The 21269-nt window shown below is 45.4% G+C and overlaps 1 protein-coding gene across 2 annotated transcripts in view; it reads right to left on the reverse strand.

Moving 5' to 3' along the window:
• NPC1 (NPC intracellular cholesterol transporter 1) overlaps positions 1-15435 on the reverse strand; it is a 52792-nt gene extending 37357 nt beyond the window's left edge. The window contains exons 1-3 of one of the 2 annotated variants that reach the window (XM_053664279.1): positions 15258-15435; positions 3046-3168; positions 1977-2083 (exon numbers count right to left, since the gene is read on the reverse strand). In XM_053664279.1, the coding sequence (XP_053520254.1) occupies positions 1977-2083; positions 3046-3168; positions 15258-15311 (284 nt within the window). In that variant the 5' untranslated portion in view covers positions 15312-15435. Of the gene's footprint in view, positions 1-1976; positions 2084-3045; positions 3169-15257 lie in introns of those variants that run through there. The other variant, XM_053664280.1, reaches the window with a different exon arrangement.
• Between the last annotated feature and the right edge of the window lie 5834 nt (positions 15436-21269).

A 21269-nucleotide genomic window follows, 5' to 3' on the forward strand; every position in this document is an offset into this window, starting at 1 on the left:
AACCTAAAACCTCTGCTAAAGTAGAGACTTCTCCCTAAACAAGTAATTTTGGAAAGAGAAAAACACTTCTCTGGATTCTGCACTTTATAATTTAGAGAAATGTTTTCTTTGACTTGAAGCAAAAGGGACTTAGAGGCATCTTGGTGAAGATTCTGATAAAGAAAAAAAAAGGGAGCGATGAGATTTACACAATAGAATGGTCATTCAAAACCTTCCGAAGGACCCTCTTCCAAGCCCCAGGGAACTCCTAGGCCCTCTCTAAACACCAGGGGGTTTCCTGTGACTTGAAGAGAGAAACAGAAGAGCGGCGGAGGCCCCCGGCAGGGTGAGCTTCAGCAGCACCGCAAGCCGTCTGCTGTACTTCAGGTTTGAAGTTTAAGCTCCTAAAGCTGACTAGTCATGTAGCAAAAGAACCGTCTCTCCTCTTTGATTCACGGCTATCTGCAAAAACTATTGCTTCATCAGACGTGTGGTGTTGGAACACAACCTGTGAAGGTCAACTGCTTGGATCAAGTTCAGACGACCACACAGGGTACATGAGGATACGGAGCAAGGACCAGGTGGTCCCAACCTTCGAAGCCTCTGGTTTAGCGAAGGAGCAGACACGCACACTGACTCTCTTTCAGGAGTCCTGTGCTTTACTGTGACCAAAACAGGAATGACAAATATACCATTTATAACAAAAATCCCTCTTAGGGTGCACAGCTCTCTAACACTTTCCATGAATTACAAATTTCCTTCCATGCTACTACATTTGTCTCCACAATCATCAGCTCGACAGCTGCATGACATTCCATACATGAGCTTCTCATTATTTGCTATCATGGATCAAGCTTTGGCACCTGACAACATGGAGAAAACATGGTTATCTTTTGACATTTGAAATGCCTCACCCAGAGCAGGTGCTACAGAAATGCATTTTCACTGAATGCCGGCTGCAGTCTGGCTCCATCCACATCCACCAGCCTTCCACAGACATGCCGGCCCAGTCAGTCCGGTCTGTTGTCACAGACCGCCTGCTGTTACACTGCCATCTCAACCTCTGGAGGGAGCAGGGGTTCCTCAGTGGAGGCTGACTTGGGTCCTATCACCTGCAGCAATACTGGCAGGAGTATCTGCACAGAGAAGCACTTCCCCCTTGTCGTATGTCCTTCCACCCACCTTCATCAGGGTGCTTATGCGTGAAAATGTAGAAAGTACCACAATGTGCTGTTCTAAAGACCGCCATCAGCTTGTTTTGTGCACAGTGCGAACTGCTGCGTCAGCTTAGATAAGAACATCTCTTATGTAACCCTTTTCGCTGCCCTGGTCATGGAGACCAATTCAACAGCAAATGGATTCTGACAAAATCAGCCACCTACACCAGAACAATCTTGTTAACAGTAACCAAAGTCCAGCTCAACTGAGGACGGGGCCTCCAGCACATCAGGTCGCCAAAGAAAGAGGGAACCATGTGCAAAGCATGGGAGGTGGAGAGAGGAAGGCGATGCAGAGGGTTCCACGGATGAGGGTCTTGGGTTGGAGACCTGAGCAGAACTGCCCCATGGCAAAGAGGATCAAGTCTGAAAGGACCTAGCTCCCAGTGTGGCTACCCTTTGGGGTGAAGACATCTCAGAGAAAAAACAAGTATGAACTTGGAATGTAACTAGGAAGAAAAATAAGTCTGATAATTATTACTTTATCAGAAATGATTCACTATTTCAGAGAAGTCATAGGATTGCTTTCTTCAAATAAAACTGAAACTTTTTAAAGAAAATCAGAATGTTACTGGTTAATAAGTGCAGTAAGGTCTTGCTCTGGGTCAGGGTTAGGCTCCAAGACTTTGAGGGGAACCACACACAATGACACCGACTTTCTCATGGAGTAACTGACACAATCGAGAGCTAAGTTCCTGTGGCACCTCAGCAACATTACAGTGAAATGACATTATTCGAGGATGGCTGAAATCCATTTTGTCTGCCCGGCGGTCAGCCTACCTGGACAGAAACTGTAGAGGCAGCTGCAGGCTGTCTTTCAGTGTCTGAAGCTGCTGAACATCACAACAAAGACTGACATTGTCAAAGAAGAAGCCTGGACAGAGTTCCTTTTGGGTGAGAAAGTATGGATATCAGAGTAGCATAAGGAAAAACATTCTCCAATGAAATAAGACAATTTTATTCACATATCCCTTTTTTGAAACAAAGGATAAGACATCTATTTGCAAAGTTCTTGCAGAGTTCTTTCAAAAGGCGCTCAGTCACTCTATCTAAACTAGGGAATCACAAAAGTACAGTTATTTCACATTTTTTTCTTATTTAGAAACTCACTCTCCTCCCCTGACCAAGCATTTAACCTCTTCTTAGATTGTTGTTGTTGTTTTTTTAAAGTTTAACCAGAATGTTATTTACTGCCTATTTCCATTAGTCATTCTGCAAGAGTCATTGCCTTTAATAATTCTGATGAAGGAGCAAGGATACCTTGGAGACTCGGCTACTATGTGAATTTGATTTTAGATTACTTAAGCCTCTAAAAGCAGGCTCTATACCTTGGTTTTCACAGGTTTTTTTCTAATAGCCCTGTGTAGCAGGGTTGGTAAAAGAGACAACAGGAAATGGAATCCTGGTAGCAGCCAAAGGGCACGGTGCGCTTTTGGTGGAAAACAAAGGAATCACTAAAATGAACAGAGGACAGAGAAGTTACAGCCACTTAGCAGCCTGGTCCATTCAAGTCCTGAAATCTAGGAACCAAAAAAAAAGCTAACTTCTAATATATTTTGAAGAAGCTACAAAGCACACCTCTGAGGTACCAAGGTCAGTCCCTCCACAGTAATCTGCTGATGGGAAACTTCATGAGAAAGGCATCAAGTCAGCTCCAGAAAAAACTAAACCTCTGGAGTTAGTACATTCCCCTCTCTGCCACCACGTGCTACACAGAAGTTTGGGGTAAGATTTAAGACTATTGGTGTTTCACCAACCACCACCTCACAGTAACATTTAAGACATAATTACAGAGGATTTCTGATTAGTGCTGTTCCCATGTTCCCGATGCCCAATACAATGAACTTACCTGCACTAAGTCATACCCATCCTCTGGCAATGCTTTTGGTGGCCCAGAATATTTGCAGTTGTACCTCTTATCTCCAGATGCAATTCCACATTCTCCATACCAAACGCAGGACTGTGAAAATGCCTGCAGAAAGTCAACATGAAACTCATTTCAAAAGAGCCTCAAGGGTACCACAAATTTCAACAGCAAAAAACACCCACTCGAGCACCTTTATAGAAACTTTCAATGTTACTACAAAATGAGGTAACAGCCAGAGGCAATGGTGAGTTTAACATTTTGAAAAATATTAATTAAAATAAACCAAATACCCCAAAAGTACTTGTCGAGTAAGTGAGTGAAGTAAGCAACAGGAACTACTTAAATTTACACGAGCTCTCCTTCCTGCCAGCTGACTTGTTCTAAGAGAAGGCTGCAGCTGCGTGTGAGAATTACTGAGAATCAGCATTGAGGAAAGCAAGGCAGCTGGAGATGGTTAAGATACTATTTCTGCACCTCCGAATAAGGAACCCTGAGGTCTGAGTGAAGAAAGAACCGTTCCGTACACATGTAGGCTAGCAGTGCATCATGACTAACATGAAGAGCACACCACAAACACCAAGAGACCCTAAGTAACTGGACTTAGCAGCAGGAAAGAGCACCTTATTCTCAAGTAGAAAGCCATGTACTAATTTTAAGGAAAATCACCTCATCAATCTTAAAAGGAAAATTTAAAGGCTCTTATGTGAAGATTTCTCAAGAGCACTCGTAGCCCTCATGTGAGAGTCACAAGGCTGTCAGGAACTTCAGGAGGGAGGAGGGGGCAGCGTGAATCATTGTGCCGGAGTGGCGTGGCCACCCGCTGTTTGCCAAGCTGGCCAGGGCCACAGGCTTGCGCAATCTTGCAGCCACCTCTCCCCTGAGGAAGCAGAGGACATGGAGAAGTAACCGGGCTCCCAAGATACCTGGTGCAAAGGCCGTTTTAAAGTATCAGAGGCACCAGAGCACATGATTCTCACCAGGGCAGGGCTACACAGCCCACACATAGGTAAGGAGCTGAGTAGGTCTGCGTCGGTCCCCAGCTTAGAGGTGCAAATCCCACAACAGGCCCTGAAGCCCCCAAAACACGAAAGAGAAAACAAGCAGGCGGCGAGGGGTGCCCGTGGAGGGAGTCTACGGGGTCAGTACAATTTCTCTCTAATTTGCTCTTCAGGTATTTCACAACAGAAATTACGACTCACTCTATCTTGATTCATTCGAAGTCATATGTTTAGGCCACAAGAGAAGAAAATCATTCAAATGAGGAAGTGACAAGTATTCAACAATACCACATACCAGTCTGTGGCAAGATGCCACACAATTCCATTTTTATGCAAAAAGAATCACAATTATTTCCATAAACCTAGCAATTCTAGGGAAACTACTGTTCTTCCCAAGACTATGGGTTTACAACTAAAAGGTCATCGTCCATCTACTGAAGTTGGAAGAGGCAAAAAAGCTGATTAGGGAGACAGCAATGCTGTTTTTGACATGTAATTTAAATAGGAGGAACCCCTCCTTAGACCTCACATTACTCTCAACAGACCAACAGGATGAGCAAGTCTGGGCCCTGGGTGGGGGCTGGGCAGCACTCAGCCATCACCCACTGGAGCGGCAAAAGTCCAGTCAACAAACCACAATCACCACTTGGGCATGACTAGCAGGATGGGTGTCTGCAGTCTGAATTCCCCTTTCTCGGCACTCGGGCCATAAGAGAAAATAAAGATGACTCAGTGCTGTTCGGTCCCTATTCACCAAGATAATCCTTTATAATCTACGTCATTTAGTTCAAAGCAAAGTTTCCACCCGTCTGGTAGGAGGGAGCTGGGAGGGGAGGGCTCCCAATAAATGTGCTCCTTAAGGACAGTCACAGCTGGAGTGGGCGCCGGAACCTTGCTGAGCCGTTTTCCTGCCTGTGCACAGTCTGCTCCTTGTTCCTTGCCTGGATGTGGTGTGAAGACCCCCTGAAGGCACTGCTCGGGAGTACTTGGTAAACGTTGGAGCACTGTAACATCAAACGTGGGGACTACTAGTAACACCTTCCAGCTGTTTGGGGCCTCAGCACAGGGGTTCCAGAGCCCTGAAAAAATTAAAGTGCCCGAGGTTTCTCTGGGCCCAGGAAAACTGGGCTTGACTCCGCATTCTTAGGTTTGCTTCCCAAAGTCATCCTGCCCAAGGAAGGCAGCAGCCCTAAGCCAGTGGGGCCCGAAGTACTTACAAGCCACCTACTATGTGCTAGGCATGGCTTAAACTGCTTTTTGTATATTAACCTAATAAACTCTCAGCGTGGGCTGATGAGGAAGGTGCTGTTATCATACTCATTTTACAGATGAGGAGATGCGGCACAGTGAAACTAAGTACTAACTTGTCCAAGAGGGGCAGAACCAGGAATGGGGATTCAAACCAGGACACTCTAGGCTCAGGAAACAATCTTAATAAAATACCATCTACTGCATAATTACGGTCTTCACTCTAATATCACACCCTCTCGCTGCTCCCTACCTCGTGTGGGGCATGTACAGGGAGCGTCATTCAGACAGCTGCCCCGGCTGGGGCTGCCTCTCTTCCAACTGAAATCTCTCTCCCGACCTCCAGCTCTCTCTTCTCACCTCCAGCTGGAAAGTGGGAGCTGCCCCACGGCTGCAGTGCTCCGGAGCTTCCTCCACAGCTTCCTCCACAACCCTCCGCCACCTGGCCTCCTTCTCTTCCACATTTTCAACCTCAACCCTCTGTTGGTCCCTTCACCTGCTCCTGGCTATAAAAGCTGCTCTAATTTCATTCTCCCTCTCAGTCAAACCACCCCCAACTTCTCTCCACAGATGCTCACCAACCCCAGATGCTCAAAAGGAAACTGATCTTTTCTCTGAAGCCTCCACCACTGCCCGTCTCTGTTCTCAGGGTCTAAGCCTCAGCACCTTCCAGATCCACCTCCCAGGTGCAGTCTCCGGCACCTCTTCCTCCTCAAGCTCCTTCCCTGCTGACCCCACAGCCACTCTTTGTCCATCTGGGCAGCTTCCGTCCTGACCTCAGCACAGCTGCCACTGGGCTCTTCCTGAGCCACAGCTACAAGGTTTTCTGATTCTCAGAAACCTACGATTCACTCTTCCCACGGCCTAGGACAAGTTCCAGAACCCTCGCCTGGCTCTGCTGCACACTCACCTCCCACCCTTTCTTCCCTCTGTCCCGCACTAGGTGGGACTTCACTGTTTCATCACAGTTCAAGTTTGTCCCGGCTCCCTGCCCAACATTGAGCACACCCTTAGTGCCGCAGGGCCCCTCTCCAACCCTCGCCTCCCCACGTGCCTTCCTGACCCACACAGGCCCAGCCCAGCGTCCAGGCACTTGCTGAGTATGCTTTTATTAGCTCCTGTAATCCTCAGATCTGTGGGGCTGGTACCCAAATAACACCGTTTTACAGAAGAGGAGACAGGGTTACTCAGGGAACGTGACTCAGCTGAGGCCACATCTAAGAAACGCAGAGCCACACCCCACCAAAACTCTGGCTGACTTGGAACCCGGAGCTCTCACTCCTCTCACGGGACTGAGGGTCACTCCTTGGTGGCCCACTGGCTGGGCCATCCTCATTCCCACCTCCCATCAGGAACCCAACTGGCACCCGAGCGATTAGATTTTTCAGTCTCCAAATCACCACAACACAGCAGGCAGTCAGGACTTGAGCAAGGGCACAGCTGCACTTTCAGATCCCTGGGCTGTCAGGGCAGCACCTGAAGACAACAGCAAGAGTACGCAGGACGGTCAAGGGCTCACATATGGGCCACTCGCCACCTTTCTAAGCAAAGCACCTGGTAACGGCAGTAAGGCGTCTGGTTGAAAGCTGCCTTTGGTACCTAGCACTGATTTCATGTCAATAAGTAATACTGACGGGGAAAGAAATACCGTGCCCAGCAGGTGTGTGACAGAAAACACACTGATAACCAAGCCCAAGTGTCACTTGACACACCCAGAGTCTCTGATCACTGGACTTGCTGACTTCCACTTGCGGATCTAACTCTAAAGAACAGCACCTCTTCACTCATCACATGGTCACCGACCAATCTTAAGAACCATTCATAATCCAAGAACAATCTTTCCCTAAGTATATGAACATGTTGCCAATTCCTAAAATGTTAAAAGTAAATGGTTTTATTTTTAATTATATTTTATTGATTATGCTATTACAGTTGTCCTGATTTTTCCCCTTGCACCCAGCAGCCTACACTCGCACAGGCAAAGCCCACATCCCTGTTCACGTTCGTGGGTCATGAGTGTAAGTTCTCTGGCTGCTCCATTTCCTACACTGTACACCCCCACGGCTATGGCGTAACTGCCTATTTGTACTTCTTAATCCCCTCACCTCTCTACCCATTCCCCTCCTCCCATCTGGCAAACATCAAAACACTCTGTGTATCCATGACTCTGTCTCAGTTCCTCTTGTTGGCTTAGTTTGTTTTTTAGATTCAATTGTTGATAGATATGTATTTATTGCCATTTTATGGTTTATAGTTTTGATCTTCTTTTTCTAAATAAGTCCCTTCAACATTTCATGTAATAATGGTTTGGTGAGGATGAACTCCTTCAGTTTTTCCTTGTCTGGGAAGCTCTTTATTTGCCTTGATTTCGAATGATAGCTTTGCTGGGTAGAGCAATCTTGGCTGCAGGTCCGTGCTCATCATGACTTTGAACACTCCCTGCCAGTCCCTTCTAGCCGGCAAAGCTTCTTTTGACAAATCAGCTGACAGTGTTATGGGAACTCCCCTGTAGTTAACGATCTACTTTTCTGTCACTGCTTTTTAAGAAATAACACTAGAAACTCCTCATTTCTCCATGCCCCCACCCCATTTCTCAGATTTAACCAGAGCTCATTTTTACATCTAGGTCTTGCAGGCTTTTAACTCTCCCACAGGCAAGCCTGCAGAGATGTATACCCTCAAACACATATGAGTGCAGAGACTTTTAAACAGCTTTTCCACAAATACACCTTGACCACCCTCCACAGTTGGCTTTGGCTCTACCCGATCTGCCCTTAACTGTATCTCTCTGAGTCTCCAGCCCCACTGTTTTCCCCACAGGTCTCAGTCCTACCTGTCTTGGAACATCCCCCCCTCTTACGAGCCTCTTGGAAGACTCCAGGCCTCCACTAAACTTAACTCTGACTCCTTTCATCTGGTTCCAGTCCCAGCGCTCCCTGGACCAGGTGCGCTGTCTTGGGGCAGAGACAGGTCAGCCCCAGGCGGCACCTGGCCACTGTTCAGGGGATCTGTCCTCACAGCTCAAGTCAGCAGGTGTTCTGTCCCCAGAGCTCCGGTGAACGTCATGCCTGCCCTAGGGGTGGGCAAATGTTTCCTCATAGGGCCTCTGAGGCCCTATGTAGGATAAGAAAGCTTCTTGCAAAAATAACAGGAATAGTTTTAAAAAGGCTAAAAAATGCCCCTTCTGCTATATGTCAGCAACTACCGCAACCGCCAAATAGACTGCAACAGGGACCACATGAGAGCGCACCTTATCCCATGGAGAAGCTCTGATCAGCAGCAGAATGCTACTCTCCAGGCTGCCCTTAGAAAATCCTGCGGAACAAGGCATTAAGTAACTCATATTCAAATGCTCACTGAACACATCCAGTAAGACACGAAGCTACATGATTTCTCCCTCATTGCCTTGTTTATTTCTCAGACCCGCTATGGCTGTGGCATAGTAGTGCAGCATTACACAGGTAAGGAAATCAGGGCTCAGAGAAGATTCTGAGGTCACATGGCTCATTGGTGACCAAACCAGTGATGAGCATCAAAATGTTGAGCACCAAGTTAAGCACTGTCCATCCTATCCACCATCCCACCCCCCAAGCTGCTGCACTGTGCAAACTCCAGCTCAACTGGTACAAAAGATGTATCCACAGACTGGCCAGGCGTCACAGATGGGCTGTTCCATCCGTTAGAGGCCTACACAAGCGTTCCTCTTTCTACACCGACGTGCCCACTTGTAAGAATGAGCGCCATCTACATCTTTTCCCGTCCGTCTCTAAGCAGCTGGCAGATCAGGACTCACTTTCTCAGTACAGCTGACTGTCCTCAACCTCAGGCCTGCACTCGGCCACCACATCGCGAGTGGAGTACAGGCTGGGTCCTGACACCTCTGCCGCTGTCCTGACTGCATAAAGCTCACAGCAGAACCCAGAGACACACTCCACTCAAGCTCCAGCAAGGGGACCAAACCAATATGACAGGTTATTTGGGTTGGAGGCCAGGCTGGCCTGACTTTTACTGAAGAAAATCTTGGGGACTCTGTTTTACAGCCAACTTGGGATGAACATACCCACGTCACAAGGATGACTTGTGTGAGCATCGGGCACACCAGTAGGTGGGTGTTTAAGTCATATGTCCTTAGTTAAATGGGCTTGGCTAGTCTTCCCTTTACAGATAAAGTAGTCTGCAGTTTCTGTAAGTGACTCATCCAAGGTCATACTACTAGTATCAATCATCACTGAGCTCTGACAGCCACAGTTTGAAAAATAATCCAAGGTAAAAGACTAAAATAAAACTATGAAAGGGGACGTAAGTGTGTCTTGTCTGCAGGTTTTTTCCTTCAGGACATTCATGGTGTGGCAGTTGAGCCACGGGTCAGGCCAGCAGGCTACATCCATCCCTGGTTCATCGCTAGCGTGGGAAGAAACCACACTGAAGCCAGAGACATGCCTCGAATGAGGTGCCTGATTGGCCAAGGAGAACATTTGTTGCACACACATTCTACTTAGCTTGTTAAATATGAATAAACCGATAGCCGTATTTTGAATTTGAACAGAGCACAGAAGTCAGAACACAGTGACCCAAGCCCCCAGTCTGCCATTTACTAGTTAGGTGACAAATTTGAGCGCCAATATCCATATCTGTAAAACAGGAGAAACAGCACCTCACCTATCATATAGGGTGTTCTGTGAGACCAAGACGAGATCAGTTGTTTTACCCACCCACCTACTGACGGACACTATGGGACATTTACACCATGGAATACTACTCAGTGGGTAACAAAGAAGAAAGTATGGACGGATATGGACAGACCTGAAGTACATTATGCTAAGTGAAACAAACCAGTAAGAGAAAGACAAGTACCATATGATTTCACTCATAAGTGGAACCTAATGAACAAACTGAACTAACAAGGAAAATGAGGACAGACTCGTAGACAGAGAACAGGCTGACAGCTAAGATGGGGGTGGAGGGCGGTGTTTAGAGGGTGGAAGGATTGAGCAGAAAGGAAAAAGGACTCATGGACAGGGACAACAGTGTGGTGATTGCTGGGGGAGGGGAGTATAATGGGACTAAATGGTAATGGAAAAAAAAAACTTATGATTAAATAAATTTTAAAGAGACTATTTGAAAAGAGAGGTGAGAAGAAAGACAGTTGTTGATTTCTTCATAACAGTAGAGCCTCAAGTACCTGCCTTTGAAAAATCACTTTTAAGGGGATTTATACTATAGGTAGGAAATAATAACAAATGTTTTCATGAAAACAATAATTCAATCACAAAAAAAATCAGAAGTGTCCTACCAATGGAAATACTATGCAAAAATGAGGTAACTCTGTTTTCTTTAGTTCCTTGTAAACTAGAATGTCATTTTAAAATAGCTTTATTGAGATCATTTGGATACCATAAAATTCACCCTTTTCAAGTACACAGGTTTTTAGTAACAGTTGGGTAACTTCCCTCCTCCATTTTCTCTAGGATTCCTCTTGTCCATCTGGTAAGCATCAGTTCACCCTCCAAGGGTCAGCTAAAAAATTGACTCTCCAAAACTTTTTGTCCTTGTTTTACTATAGCACACATTACATTGCAATTTTTTAAATATATTCACACTTCCCATCAACTGTGAATAGGATCGGGACAGAAACTACTAACATTTTACGGCATATTACAGTTTGCAGACCACTTCCTATGTAGTTTATTCTTTGACCTGCTTTTGCACCCTGTACTGTGTCTATGGCAAACACTTTGTCTTTGTGAAATCACTGAAAGACAATAATTTGATTTCCTCTGTAGCCTTAGGGGCAATCATCAGATAATGAACAAATTCGAAAGCTTCACTCTCAAATTCCCCCAATTCCCCAACAGCACACTTAGATCAGCGAAGTTTTTTTTGTTTGTTTGCTTTTTTAAAAATGTTTTTTTTCCAAAGCAAATATTCCAAAGACTAAAAATAAGAGGCATAACCAAGCACAGGAAAACGTGTCTGACCACAGTTGGTCATTGATTACTAACCAGAAACCAAGCGCAAATCCAGTTCTAATCTCCACTGGCCCCTGAATTCCTCCTCCCACCTATCCTCTCACCTGAGCCCAAGGAGGCCCAATGATTTGGAGATTCAGAAAAGTAAGAGTCCCAGCCATACTGGAGGTGGCAAAATACAGTTCTTGCTCTCAGGAGCCTGCATTCTGAAGCATTTCACTGCCTTTCCAGAAGCAGCCTGCAAAGTGGGCATCGCTGTCAATCCCATTTTACGGAGGAGGAAACTGAAGCCCCAGGGGGTCACTGGCTCGCCCGACCTCACTCTTGGTAGGAGGAGGAATCAGAACCCACATCCAGGTCTTTTGACTGATAGCCTTTTGCCAGGCAGTAAATGCTGTGGCAGAAGTTTAAACAAAGATTTAGAATTTCAGAGAAAGGGCATAAATAGTAAATTTCATTGGGGGAACAGGATAACCAATGTCATGAATGATGGAACATTTGAACTGGACCTTGGAAGATGAACACGGTTCTGAGACCAGGTAGCTTATTTACCAGGATGGCTGATGCCCCTCACAGAGCTGTGGGTAAAGGGGTAGAAAGGGGCCCTGAGGTCAGATTGGAGATGGTCCGATCCAGGCTTCTGCAGTAGGTAATGTGTCATCCTTAGAACACTCTGAAAGCACCCCTTATAGAAAGAAGAGAGACCATACTGTCTCCCTGCCCAGAGGGATTCTTTGATTCTTTGTTCTGGGCCCTTCGACAAACACTGAAGGAATACAAAGACCTATTCAGCAAGTGGTTTTCTTTCTGCCCACTTGCTCAAATAGAAAAAACTATTTTTCCTCAACTTCTGTTAGTAGATTATCTGATCGCAGCATCAATCAAGGAGAAATGTGTATATGGGAAAGACTGCCCACATTCACTACATTTCCAGGTGGTTATTCTTCAGCATTTTCAGGCCAAAAAAGTAACCCATTCCTGATCTCAGGAAAAGCCATTTTAATGGTTTAATTCCTACTCAAGCATCATTCTGTTCTAAGTTCCTCAAGAAAAAGCTTACTCACAAAAACTACAGTCAGGCGATAGATACAATTTCTCAAAACTGCACATATTATTTGGGTGATCACAAGGTTTTTAAAAAACCATGCGGTCTAGTAATGTTATTTCATCACCTGCAAAAATTAAAAACTAAGTAAAGCAAAAATCCCTCCTAAATGTATTTTAGACCTTCAAAGGACTTTATTAGTGCTCAAACTAAACCCAGATGAGCAGCTATCTGAGGTAAAAATTCTAAAAAGTTCTTTTTCTACTTTACTTTTTTATTCTGCACCTTAATGCTCTGGATGAGGAAGATAGAAGGATTTTTGCTTTTTGTTTTCCTGCCAAAATACAAGGGGTCCAAGTCAGCCCATTCCACTTTCTCTGTCTGAGGCAGGGTCTGGAAGACCCATATAAAAGGGTGAAAGGTAGCTATGTGGGTTCAATTTGCTACGGACCTTTTCCAGAGCCCTTTGTCCAGCTGTCAATGACCAACAGTGACAAGGCAAGCAAAGACCAAGGCTACACCCACAACAGCCGTCCTCCCCACCCCTCCCCCGATCTGTTCAGGTGTTCTGAAAGCCTCTGCAGATGGGAAGGAGTTAACTTATAAATAACAATAGGAGTTTTTCCAGTTAAGCTGAACAGACCTGTCCACAGCTTCCAGGCATTTGGCAAGAGACTAGTGACCAACCTCTAACCTATCCCAAAAATTCTAGGAGGAAACAACTCTGTGGCTATCAGCCTAGACACTATCTTCAGGTATAAGGATTTCAGATGTAAATGGAAAAAACTACGTACATTGCGCAGCCTGTCTATGAGATCATGAACTAAAACTCAAGGGAAACTAAACAGCTGTATTTTTTAAAGCACATAATTGCTACTATTTTGTGAGCACATAATGTGCTACTCCCTCTCCAATAATGTGCTACATTGGATGAGGTCTCTCCAATGTATCATGTCACTTAATAACCCTAATAATCCTATGAGGTATTGTTTGTCTTCAGAAAAAAACTGAGGCTTGAAAGAGAAGTGTGCCCAAAGCCAGGACTAGTTGAGTGATCTACCTGCTCACCTCTTTCCCAACCAGACGCCATTATCCCACACTGCTGGGGTTCCCCACATGCACATACAGGAGAGAGCCACAGCTCTTCTGGCTCTTGGGCCCTTACTGGGTCAGCATCTCCTATCCACTTCTGAAAACTACAAAGAAGTTCGAAGAGACGTTTTTCTAGTCCTGGAAAAGCCAGCCTTCCTTGTGATTCATTGACCCTCTCATTGCCGATACCCCTGTAAGTGGGCACAGCATTCCCAGAGGTCACGCCTTCATCCTGATCTGGTTTAATCAGCACTATATCCTTACCCATCCCCTTCGACCCCCAGTTTTCAAACAGGAAACTGTAGACTCACAAATAGCAGCGAGGCACTCGTGCCCAAAGCAAAGCTGACCCAGGGAGTCAGGCCCCATCTTCTGGCTAGCCAGTACTGGTCAAGGGGAATGTCAATTACTCCCAGGTGGGCCTCAGTCTTCAAAGATGTGACAAGGATTTGAGAAGAAGCCACTTTTTAGAAGACCAAGGTAACTGTTCCAATTTGGTGCCTGATGAATCATTTCCCTTCTTTACCTCCCCTTACACTTCATTTTTAGGACATAAGGGGAAATAAGGTGGTAGGAGCTTCTAAACAAAGCTATTAAGAGTTCCTATGTATGTGGCAGAATTAAAGCAGAATTAAGTGTGGACAGAAAAAGGGGCCATACTCTAAACTTGACAGGCTCAGGAGAGGTCTGCACAGGGGTCCTTACAGACTCAGAGACTGAGAGTAACCACCGAGGATGGTCATTAAAACTTCTTAACCCAAAGCAAGTCATGGTGGCTTATCCTGTGGTAGACCAGTATCTTCCTTGACAAAGGTCAATCTTGACCATAACTGACCCCCCCTTTTTTGTATCTAAGATAATATTCCTTTGGAATATCTGAGTAATCCCCTTTTCCTGACCCCTAAGGAAACAATCTCACACCAGAGTGTGGAACCAGTCATTGTTATCTTGTTCCCCACCCCCAAATAGCATCTCTTTGTGCTATAAATCACAGTTGCTGCTCTTGCCGGTGTGCCTCAGCTGGAGTGTCATCCTGGACACTAAATGGTTGGGGTTACATCCCAGTTGGGGTGCCTATGGAAGGCAACCAATTGATGTTTCTGTCATATCAATGTTTCTCTCTCTCCCTTCCTCTTTCCAATAAACATTTTTTAACTGAAAATGTTAATTGTTAACTAGCCTATACCCACCAAGGCAAAAGAAGTACTGTCTCTTCATTTTAGTTTTTTATCCAATCCCAGAGACTTCCTCCTCTTTGCTTTCTCCGGCATACCCCATCTATCACCAATGAATTTCATCCCTCCTTATGCCTCCTCCTGATTGTAATGCATAAAAGAAGGTGCGAAACTGCCATTCTCCCTGAGCATTTTCACAATCTGTTTGAGATTTTACTGCCAGGCAACTGTGGTCAGTTTGGCTCAAATAAACTAATAAAAATTCTTACAGGTTTGGACATTTCCGATGTTGACACAAGAAAAAAAAAAGGCTAAATAAGATCGCTAATTCTTCTCTACCCACTTTCCCCCTTCCTTCTAATTCCACATCTCAATTTACAAATTAGGCGAACACAGCTGAAAAGAGCTCTAAACAGGCCAAACCAGTAGTTCCCAGTTGCCATCCTCTTCCAGACCACAGGGGAAAGAAAGTGCGCAGTCGGAGAGAGAAACTAGAGAGGTGGGGTTCTCCAAAGACTTCATCGTTAGAGCAACTTGCCCAGCACCTGCTAGACCGGGGCGCCTTTCGGGGCCGGGGCGCCTGAGCCTCTGCACGGCCCGCCGCTCTCCGGGACTGGCTGCGCGGCCACATCGCCCACAGCCCACCCGGGTCCCTGGCTCCGCTTACCTGTGCCGGGAGCAGCAACAAGAGTAGGCCCAGTGTCAGGCCGCGCGCACTCATGCTGCCGCGGTGCGGGGCTGAGGACCTCCGTGGAGGCTCGGCTCGGCTCACTCCACTCGGCCGGGTACCGAGTCACCGACTCTTTCAGAATCCACCACTAGATGACAGAGCGCGCAGGACTCGGCGGCGATGAGCTGCGCGCGCAGATCAGGAAAGAAGGGGGCGTCTCCAGCACCTCCCCTTCTGGGCGGAGCGGCTGCCCGCCAGCCGCGGGCTCGTCCCGGGAGGAGCGGGGCGGGCCGGACCGGGGTCGGGGGGCGTGGGCCAGGGGCGGGGCCTAGCTGTGGCTTTGGCTAAGGCAAGGCCCCGCTGGGACCCGAAGGTCGCTGCATTCCCTGGAGTAGTAGTTCTGCAGTATTCTGCCCTGGTTCCGCTGGGGGCTCCTGGCGTTGGGGTCAGGGACTCCCAGACCAGGGCAGTTTAACCCCTGGAATCCACACTGGGAGGATATTTCTGGAGTTGTACCAAAAGCGTGGTTTTCATGCTTTAAATCCACTTCTCTCCCTTTTGTCTTTTTGTGTGAAGATGGCGGGCAAGAAGGCTTTAGCAAATGGGAGTTCTTGGAGCCTGTTTTTCGTAGAGAGACCCCATTCTTCAGCGGAATACATGTTTATGTTGGCTCCGAGTAGAATTATGAGCAAGTTCTGCACCCACTCGCCCAGAAGGAATCTGGGCCCGGCCACTTCTAGCGAAACCCGCAGGTGCCGCGCAGTGGCCTCGTAGGATTCTGAGTCGAACGCGCCTGCGGCGGAGCTTGGCCGGAGCCCACGTCTCAAAAAGCGTTACAAACGCTCCATCTACTGGTGGTGCCAAGCGCGGCAGAGAACCTGACTTCCTGTTTGTGGGGTGGGGCCTGAGTTCCCTTTTAAGTTCTAGGTGTAGTCAGAAAACAAAGATAAAGGAGAAGCCTTTAGGTGTTTTTTTCTTTCTTCTTTTGCCTTGCCTCTTCTTATTATAATCTTTTCTGATTTGCACGTATTTTTTATTCTATGCATTTCTGGTAACAACACCCCTCTGATTTAAATTATTGAGACCACTGCCTAAGTACCAGTTATTTCCATTTTGAAATTAAAGAAACGGAGATAAGGATCTCTTCTCCCCACAGTGGAAGTCAGTTTACAATGAAAACCTAAAGATCCACCTGTAGCAATGCTAAACTTAGTCCTTGGTAGACCCATGACGCGAGTGACATTCCCATTCCTATGCCACAAGCAGTTGATTCAATTATTGTCTTGCCTCCCCACCTCCTCAGCCCTGAGATGCTGAACGGGCTGGCTGGACACTGAGACTGCAGGGATTTTCTTTGGACCATCAGCCCTACTAGATGTTCCATGACAACATCCTGGCTCTCATCCAACTGCGTTCTGCTCCTGGTGGTTCCACTGGTGGTCAAGTACTATGTGATATGCAGGTGTATTCTGCCTTATCTGTGACTTGTTAGAAAAGCAAGCTTACGGGGCTCCACCCTGCACACACTGAATCAGAAATGCAGGGGATGAGCCCAGACTTTTGTTTTAACAATCCCTCCAGGTGGTTCCAATGCACACTCAAATTCAAGAACTACCGCTGTTATGTATTGGGTTGGCCAAAAAGTCTGTTACATTTTTTTCCATAAAAGACACATTTTTCGCTTTCACCAATACCTTTGTTGATTCGGGTATTTTGAGTATGTCGGCTATCTCCTGCTATTGGCTTCTAGTGGGTAGAGGGTAGGGGTGCTGCTAAACATCTTCCAATGCATAAGACAGCCCCATAGCAAAGAATTATTTGGTCAAAATGTTAATAGTACCAAAAAACTTTGCAAACCACTTTTGATATGTTCAATTAGGCACACATCTTTTCCGTACACTGCACAAATCTTTTTTATGTTTCAGTTGTGTTTTTATCTTTCTTGAAATAATAAAGCATAATATGCTGAAAATGTTGCATATGTTCTTCCATCTTCAATACTAAAATGGCTGGATGAAAATCCACCAATTTTGGTAGTTTTTTTATTTTTATTTTATTGATTATGCCATTACAGTTGTTCTATTCCCCCTTTCATTCCCCTCTACCCTGCACACCCCCTCCACCATTCCCCTCCTTTAGTTTATGACCACGTGTCTCAAGTTCTTTAGATTCTATATTTCCCATACTATTCTTGCCCTCCCCCTATTTTCTACCTACTGTCTATGCTACTTATTTTCTGTACCTTCTTCCCCCCTTCTCCTCCCACTCCCCTGTTGCTAACCCTCCATGAGATCTTTATTTCTATGGTTCTGCTCCTGATCTAGCTGTCCTTTTAGCTTGCTTTTGTTTTAGATGTGGTTGTTAATAACTGTGCGCTTGCTGTCCTTTCACTGTTCATCTTTTTTATCTTCTTTTTCTTAGGTAAGTCCCTTTAACATTTCATATAATAAGGGCTTGGTGATGATGAACTCCTTGAATTTGATCTTATCTGAGAAGCACTTTATCTGCCCTTCCATTCTAAATGATAGCTTTGCTGGATAGAGCAATCTTGGTTGTAGGTCTTTGGATTTCATGACTTGGAATACCTCTTTCCAGCCCCTTCTTGCCTGTAAGGTCTCTTTTGAGAAATCAGCTGATAGTCTGATGGGAACTCCTCTGTAGGTGACTGTCCCCTTAGCTCTTGCTGCTTCTAGGATTCTCTCTTTCATTTTAATCTTGGCTAATGTAGTGATGATGTGCCTTGGTGTGTTCCTTCTTGGGTCCAACTTCTTTGGGACTCTCTGAGCTTCCTGGATTTCCTGGAAGTCTATTTCCTTTGCCAGATTGGGGAAGTTCTCCTTTATTATTTATTCAAATAAGGTTTCCACTTGTGACTGTTCCTCTTCCCCTTCTGGTACCCCTATAATTCGGATGTTGGAACGTTTAAAGATGTCCTGGAGGTTCCTAAGTCTCTCCTCATTTTTTTGAATTCTTGTTTCTTCATTCTTTTCTGTTTGGTCATTTTTTCCTCCTTCTGGTCCACTCCTTTGATTTGAGTCCCAGTTTGCTTTCCATTACTATTGGTTTCCTGTGCATTTCCCTTCATTCCAGTTAGTTTCACCTTCATATGTTCCTCTAATTTGTGACTAAAATCAACCAGTTTTGTGAGCATCCTGATCACCAGTGTTTTGAACTGTGCATCTGAAAGTGTTGCTATTTCTTTGTCACTTAGATTTATGGGCTTTGGGGCTTTGAGATCTTCTTGAGTCATTTTTGGTCTGTTCGCGCCCATTAAGTATGAGGAGCAGAACCTTAGGGGTGGGGCGGGGCCTCCAGGGCAGGGTTGCTGGGTTGTGATGCTGTATGTGGGGGTGGGGTCAGAGTGGGGAAATGGCGGCTGTCTCTGCTGCCTCCCGTCGCTGGGTCCCGTCTCACTGCCCACTCCCTCGCTGGTCTGTCTGCACAGGAATGCGCCAGCACAGTCAACCTGTTGCGCTTCACCCTCACCAGATTTGCTGGTCGCTCACTGGGTTGCACTCACTAGGTCACTCACTGGGTCAGCCTGGGATCCGCGAGCCTGAGTCCGTCTGACCGAGTTTTCCTATGCAACCCCGCTCTGCCAGCTGCTGGTTTCGTCCCTCTTACCGGTCAGGTTGAAGAATTTGTTGTTATCAGACTTCCAAAAAGTTCAATTTTCTGTGTTCTGACTATGTTTTCTATTGCTAATATTTTGTTGTCTCTAAACTTGGTTGTGTGAGAAAGCACAGTGTCTCCACCTATGCCTCCATCTTGGCGGAAGTCCTGAGAGTTTTTTTAATACATGCTGATATGACAGATACAATACTGTATTGCTGTCATAATACAATCTAGCAAAATTGTTTGGAATGAGGTTAAAGACAAAGAAGCACTATTAGAGTCATTGTACAGAAAAAACTAAACGAACTTTTGGTCCAACCTAGTATTTCCTGGATCCTGGTGGGTTGGTTAGCCTTCCAATTTTAGAAAAAATCCTTATGGAAAAAAACTTTACAAGATAATTGATGTGAGTAAAGAAAATTTCAAGCACTATATAAAACATTTCCAGGATGAGCAGAAATTCTGATGCCCACAAAGTATGTTCACCAGTCACTAAACAGTAACAAAGATCTTTTAACTGTATATGTATTTTTTCTGGTCTATCTTTTGTACAGCTTAATGATGCCCAAAAGCATTGTATAAAAATATACCCTAAGGTGTCTTTTTAAAATAAATTCTCTTGTTTCTAAGTGACATGGTTTATTTTTTCCATGCTTATGGTAGAAAGTTTGGAAAAACACAAAAATTGAGAGATAAGAATTTAAAAAATCATTTATAATTCCACTGTTATGGGTAATCTGTGTCACACTGTAGCACATTTTCTCTTTCTGTGAAAACTGTTTTAACACAGTGGAGATCCTAAGAAAGACTTTTTGCTTGTTTGCCTAAATTATGCTTAATACCACTAACATTAGATACACCATTCAACGTTGATTGCATAATAGCAAAGAACAAAACTGAAAGGTTTTCTTAGGCTCTGCTGAGGAAGAAATGCCAATCAGCTACAAAGTTAAGCACTATAGAGTTTTATTGGGGTTTGCACACCCAGGCGAGGTTCTCCGGTCTGCAAAGTGGGGTCGAAGAAGTCACGCCCAAGCAGGGAATGTGGCAGGGTTTTATTTTGGTTGGCTCTCTTCGTGGGAGCTGGGGATTGGTCCCCTTTGAACAAAGCGGCAATATATCATTGGTGGTTCTCCTAGAGCTCAGGTTGCTATGCGGATATCTGTTGTGGCAAAGCCTGCCCTTTCGGCTCTCTGGTTTGACGTCAGCCGTCTTTTCCGGGTTGTAGTTCAGCCGCCATTTTACACTACCCTGCCCATCCTGACAGAAACTAGGGAAAGTAAAATTATTAGACATGTGCATCTTTATAAGTGTACAAAAATATCCTCCAGAAAATTCTATATATTTGAAAACATATATGTAAATATAACATGGACTTTTTAAACCAGTGGGAAGTATATATTTTGCAACTTGCTTTTTTACATTCAGCAAGATGCTTTATTAGCAATCTAGTTTTTTTTTTTTTTTACAAGCTCTGTTGGATTTCATTACATGCATGTAACATTTCTGAAGCCAACAATACAGGTCAGTCTCAGAATGGTGTCTAAGCCAATGAAATATATTCACCAACCAACACATATTTCAAAATAATTGTCTCAAGTTACATTTCTGGTACATGGAAGAGTTTATGTTTCCAATAATACTGCATAATTTACCTTTCTTTTCCCCTATGCTTCTTCATAGTCCTGAGCTTGTCTGGATTCCACAAAGCTTTGCATCTTTCCGTGTCCCTGCATTCCTCTCGATACTGCACCGCAGGAGTCTCAAAGCTGTTAAACATTCCTTTTAGACAGAGATGAGAACGTTGACCCAAGACAAAATTCTTTTTACTTAGCAGATGGAGGGGAAGGCTAGATGATTCATGTTAACAGTTTTTGATCCATGACATCACTGATTTCATTAATCTCCTGTTGTACATTTAGTTTGTCACTTTTGTTATCGGAAATGATAATGCAATGAACATTTCCGCTGCCATCATCTGGATGTCTGACTGGGGCTGCGGGGTCTGCCTCCATGGTGTTGCTGGCAGGAGGTCTCCATGCCTCTTCCCGTGGGCTTCTCCACAGGACTGCTTGGTGCCCTCAAGGTGGCAGTTGGCCTCCTCCAGAGTGAGGTCCAAGAGAGAACAGGCGGTCACAACATCTTTTCTGATCTAGCCTCAAAAGTGAAACACTGTCATTTTTTCCTTATTCTATTGATGACACACCGCCAGGCCTGATACAGTGTAGGAGGGGGGCCACGCAAGGGCAAGAGCACCAGCAGAGGGGAGCACTGGGGGCCTTTTTGGAGGCTGGTCACCATAGATCCATGTGGCCACTACCCGGAGGAAGCACATTCCATTTCGGGCACTCCAGAAGGCTCCCTCATGCTTTTTCCCAATATCACCACTTTCCT

The sequence above is a fragment of the Artibeus jamaicensis genome, unplaced genomic scaffold, assembly GCF_021234435.1.
Source record: "Artibeus jamaicensis isolate MK-2021 breed Jamaican fruit bat unplaced genomic scaffold, CSHL_Jam_final contig_354, whole genome shotgun sequence".
NCBI classification, from domain to species: Eukaryota; Metazoa; Chordata; class Mammalia; order Chiroptera; family Phyllostomidae; genus Artibeus; species Artibeus jamaicensis.